This window comes from Vicia villosa, linkage group LG1, assembly GCF_029867415.1.
Source record: "Vicia villosa cultivar HV-30 ecotype Madison, WI linkage group LG1, Vvil1.0, whole genome shotgun sequence".
Classification (NCBI taxonomy): Eukaryota; Viridiplantae; Streptophyta; class Magnoliopsida; order Fabales; family Fabaceae; genus Vicia; species Vicia villosa.
Genome location: NC_081180.1, coordinates 230,845,204 through 230,850,907, shown reverse-complemented (window position 1 = coordinate 230,850,907; position 5,704 = coordinate 230,845,204). Strand labels below are relative to the sequence as shown.

The following is a 5,704-nucleotide window of genomic DNA, read 5'->3' as shown; positions in this document are numbered from 1 at the left end:
CGTCAGCATAGTCCACTCAAAAGCATACTGTATGAGGTTGCGGTATCGTTTTTGTCATCCTCCCTTTAAAAGGCTTACAGTTTAGCATGAGTTGAATATCACAAAACGTATGCAAAGTAAAGACATAATTTAAAATGAGTGATAGTGAAATGATTTATTCAAGACAAACATATGCAATACACCGATGATGATTATTAAAGCAGATAATGTCTATCATAAGCCGAATATTTAAACAACCAGAATAGAAATTGCACATGAAAATAAGTCTAAAGATTAAAAAGTTCATCCTTCTAGACATTAATTAGTCTTGTGGTGATTAGGCCTGGGAGTAGTGATCACTACAGGAGTATTGGGATGGTTGAATTCAATTTCACCAGCATCGATCATGTCTTGAATCTTGTTCCTCAGCGTCCAGCAACTATTTGTATCATGACCAGGGCTACCAAAGTGGTATGCACATCTCGCATTAGGATTATAACGAGGAGGGAAAGTACTAGGATTCTTAGGGGGATCCTTTAAAGTAATCAATTCTGACTTCACCAAATATTGTAATTCCTGAGCCAGTGACATATTGATTGGGGTGAATTGATGCTTAGGAGTGTCTGACTTTCTTTGTTGTTGTGGAACTGCCCCAACAGATAGGTTGCATTCATTACGACCTTTCGGGTTGTGTACAGTATTAGCCATATGAGTTTTCTTAGGTGAGTAGAAATCAATGATCTTTTCATCAATTAAGTCTTGAATCTTGTGCTTTAATTGCCAACAATCTTCTGTATCATGACCAGGACTATTCGAATGATAAGCACATCTTGCATGGTACTTATACCCAGGAGTGGGATTGGTAGGAAATGAATATGGAGGTAATAGGGTTATCAAGTTCTGAATGAGCAGTTGTTGCAGAACTTGAGACAGCGGCATGTGCAACGGAATGAATGATCGCTTGGGTTTGGATTTCCATTTATCTTGACCATCTTGCTGCCTATGTTGGTCCCTATCCTTCTTGATCAGAAGTGTCTTCAATTCTTCTTGCCCCTTGGCCAAGTTAAGGATCAAAGCTTGGAATTCAGCATTCTGAGCTTGGAGATTCTTGACAGATTGTTCGAGATCCATTTTCTCACTGAAATAAACAGCGGAGAGATGAGACACCTGTATTATGAAAACCTGTGATGCAATGAATGATTATGCGTATGCGTATGCAATGTTTTCAAGGAACTAAAAGGATTTTAACACATATTCAAACAAAAGGAAAAAACATTATTATTAATTAAGTTACGAATTCATATGGTCATAATCCTTTGGTTACATCAAAGTGAAGATGCAAAAAAAGAAAGAAATAAATAATAATAATAATAATAATAATAATAACATAGAAATCTAAAATCTGGGACTTTTGTCTTCTTGACAACGCTTCTTTTTCAAAGTCCTGACTTCTTCCATGTGTGCCTTGATCATTTCTTCTCTTTCTTGGATAAGCCTGGAAATTTCCCCCTCCCATGAATTGATCTGATATGGGGAAACAAAATATTCAATCTTCCATTTGCGAGAAAAATAGTCAAGTAAAGTCTCTCGCTCTTTAGCATTTGCTATCAATACTTCTTTTTCAGCTTCAGCTTCTCGCAAACGTCTCTGAAAGTCATCCCTTTCTCTCTTTAATTGGTTAACAGTTGCAACAAGATCTTAGTTTCGAGCAGGGACATATGGCACAAACGCAACCGGAACAGCAGGAGGAGCTATTCTTAGTACTATAGGCGTATCAGATGGGTATGGCATCCCAAACTCCACAACTCTGTCATAGATCCATTGGAAGTATGGGCCTAATGGGATGTAGTTTCTCCTCCCTATGTCTTTTGCACCAACTTTCTTTACTTTTGAACAGGCTTTAATGAAGAGATCTCTTTTCGTAGCTTCATCAGAATCATAGCTAAAATATTCTGCACTAATATATAAGGAACACGACTTTTCTTTTAAAGCGAAACCGAACTGATGTCGAGCAAAAATAGGATTATATGTTATTCCTCCATGAACACCAAGAAGAGCTATGTTTGGGAATTCTCCACAACAATCAAACAACAAAGTTCTCTCAAACTCCTTTTGATACCAGGTGATGTCGTCAAAAGAAAGCTTCATAATTCTCTGAGCCCAAGTTAAACCTTCTTCACTCTTTCTTACGGAGCGGGGTAAGTGCGAAATAAACCACTTATGTAATAGAGGAGCACATCCAAGAATACAACCTTTCCTTTTTGACGCTCGAAAATGGATAGAATGTAACAAGCCATCGAGTAGAGTAGGAACGGGATTCTTACTGAGGAATATCTTGATAGCAGCCACATCAATAATTTTATCATAATGGTGGAATAATACTTGCCCATAAATTAGTAAAGATAAAACACCCTCTAAAGCATCCATGGTTGAAGCCTTAGCAAAAATCTCCGCCTTTTCGTAGAGGAAGTCAAGAGGTAATCCAGAATATTCTTTCTTACTAATCCAAACCTTCTCAATTTCAGCTTTTGGTAGGTGTAGGGCAGAAGCAATGTCTTCCCATTTAGGGTCTTTTTATTTACTAGTATAAGGAATCCGATCAAGTATAGGAAGTCCCAGCAAGTACGAGAACTCCTCCAAGGATGGTACCAACTGAAAATCTCTGAAGGTGAAGCAATGTAGCAGAGGATCATAAAACTGAATCATAGTATTGAGAAGAATTTCATCCACATTAGTTCACACCAAACTTATAAGCATGTTGAGAGACTCACTGAATCTGAGAGAACCAGAAATGTTGTCATAAAAAACCTTCAATGGCGTAGGCACTTTCTTGAAATTAAGGAAGAACGGTTTACGAACTTTGATTTCCATATTCAAAAAGCTACAAAACAGCATACCGTTAAGATCCTTTAATTCCTTGAAATGGGTTAGTCATGATATGCTTGAATGATTCATGTATGCATGATACACAAACACAAATAAGTCCACACAAATCACACAATCTTCTTAGGCTTGGCTTGCGTGGGGTTGACCAGGTGAGGTACCCTTCCCCAAAGGCACTTCTAAGGATAAGGATGATATCAGCAACGGGTTCTACCGAGTTACCCAGAATTGTCAGCCCTCCTAAAGCACCCTCGAACATGATACATACATACCATGCAATGATACTTTGAGAAAGAACCTATCTGAGCTGTAGTATCGGGTAGCGACTATGCCCATAACATACATCAAGAGTAGTTCCCCCACTACGTTCCTAAAAGTCAAGATGGGTTAAAGGTAACTAAAGGTCCTTAAGCTCCGACTCACCCACGGACATTCGCACGAACCTCCCTCATACAAGAGAAGAATGCAAACACCCATAGAGGCCTAACTTAAGTGTGAGCTCTCATATTGACCAATCCTCCACATACATGAAGGAACTCACCATGACTATGCCACTTCCTATCTTAGGTGTACTTGAATCCGGGTGTAGGATTCGTCCTTCATTTAATTCCCAAAACAGCCCTGAAGAATAAAGTAAACAAAGCAAACAATGGAAAACATTTAAGTGATCCTAAACTTTTAAGGTAACCCCTCTTTTATTCGAAAAATCCCCAGTAGAGTCGCCAGTTCTGTAATACGGTGAACAGACTTTAAAGACATGTTGCGGACAGCAAGAGTCACCACCGACTTTTATTTTATCCAATATATAGAAAGGCTAAAAGAATAGGAAAAACCTTTTAAAAGAAATTTTGAGTTTGGGGGGTAATTTATACAAAGGGAAGGTGTAAGGAACCCTTTGCATCCATGGTTTTCCACGGGCTCTTAATTTCTTGGCTCACTTGTTTTCAAAAGTTTAGAAATGTATAGAAAAGCATTGGAATAAGGACTTTAGCTTGTTAATAAGGGTAGCCTTTTTGAAGGTTTTTCATAAAAAAAGGTAAAAAGAATTTAAACCAGAGCAAGCAATTAGGAGGTAATTACCTTAAAATCATAAAAATTCTTTTAGCCTTTCAGGGCTATCCATACCATAGGAGGGAAGGAAGTCCTTTTATTGGAGGTTTAAAGGGTCATCGAGAGTTCGTTCACCATAAGACTGTCCCTTGCCATAAAGAGGGCAGATAGTCTAAGGTAAGGATAGAACAGTCATTTTAGGCAACCAAAGAGGACGCCTCAATAATCGAAAGGGACTATCACATCATATCATAGGCAACCTCGAGGGACGAGATCATATAAACGAAGGCAACATCGAAGGGACTTATGATCTTTTTGTGATAAGAATGAACTGGGGGCAACATTTGTTGAGGCATCCTCGGAATCCGAGGGACTTGACTATTCTGTAACAAACAAGGCAACATGCAACAGGCAACAAGAAAGGTTACCATAAAAGGTGTGTGGGTGCATAATCACGTGGTTGATTCAGATATATTATCCTGTAAATTAGTTATTCTAATTCTGTTCAGAATTGCACACCCTAGAATTACTAACCACACAGTTATAATATAATGCACAACAATTTAAGTGCCTTCAAGGCCAAGCAATACAAACCAGGTGCAGTTACAAAATATATAGCCATGGGGAAGGGGGAAAGAGCAATAATATAACCCAATAAAAAATAGGTTAAACACAAGTAATAATATCGGAAGAATGAGTTTAGGGTTACCTAAGGTTTGAGCTTTAACCGGTTGGTTAACCCTGAAAATCAATGAAGGAAAAATACGAGGGGTGAGTGTAGGAGTAATTCATTGACTATTTGAGGCAAACCCTATTTTGGGCAAAAAGGCAAAATAAAATAAAACGATGTTTAAACAAGAAAAGAAATTAGAACTTAGCTTTTCGATCTGGTATGGCGCGTAGCCGGAGGATCTTGGTTAACCCCGAAAAGTCAGACACAAAGCAGAGAAATTTTTAGTGCATTAAAGATCGAAACACATAATTGATTAAGACAACCAGGTTAATAGAATAAATAAAGGCAAGGCAAACAAAAAGTTTTGAAGAGAGGGTAAACCCTGATTTCTAGGGAATAGGGTTTTATGAGAAAAGACACTAAGTTAATGGATGACATCTACCTAAAAACCTATGGCTACTAGGGTTTCAAAATGAATCGAGGCTAACAAACCTAAAAATTAATTATTGGTTTTTTAACCTAATTAATTTTAAAATTTAGCTAACCCTGATTAAATTCTTTTTATAGATCCTAATTTATTTGCCTAAATTATTAATTAAAACCTAAATTAAGATTATTAATCAAAACCTAAATTAAAACTAAGTTAATCAAATTAATTATTCTAATTGCTCTTAAAAAATAAAATAAATTAATCTAATAAAAATTAATAAGCTAATTATTATCTAATTTAAAATAATTATTAAAATAAAAATTGTTGATTTAAAAGGATAAAAAAAAGATTGAAAAAAAAAAGTTTGGTAGTTGAACAGAAAATAAAACAATTAGAATAAAAGAAAAAATAAAAAGAATTTAGAAAAAGAAAAGAAAGCTTAGCTCTGTGATTAGGTGTGGCGCCTGTTGAGGGTCTATCGTGGGGCTGCGTTTCTCAAGCGTTGATTCTGATTATGGGAAGGACTGGATGGTGGAGATCTAAAGATATATCAAGGTTACGCGTGGGGCACCTGCACAGGATCCATTGAAACAAAATATTGAAAAATAATGCGTGAGATGAGGATCGAACCAGTGCCTTGCCATTTGCCAAACAGAGTGCCTTCCCAAACGCGCTTTGTTGATTAATTG

At 36.9% G+C, this 5,704-nt stretch overlaps 1 protein-coding gene across 1 annotated transcript; it reads right to left on the bottom strand.

Annotated features, from left to right (window-relative positions):
- Positions 1 to 1,677: 1,677 nt before the first annotated feature.
- On the bottom strand, positions 1,678 to 2,406 carry LOC131596345 (uncharacterized). The gene has a single exon (XM_058868974.1). The coding sequence runs from the start codon at positions 2,404 to 2,406 to the stop codon at positions 1,678 to 1,680; it is 729 nt and encodes a 242-aa protein (XP_058724957.1).
- Positions 2,407 to 5,704: the final 3,298 nt, after the last annotated feature.

What these genes read in the sequence shown, in the direction of transcription:
- LOC131596345 (XM_058868974.1), bottom strand. Translation starts at nt 2,406, where the DNA reads ATGGATGCTTTAGAGGGTGTTTTATCTTTACTAATTTATGGGCAAGTA.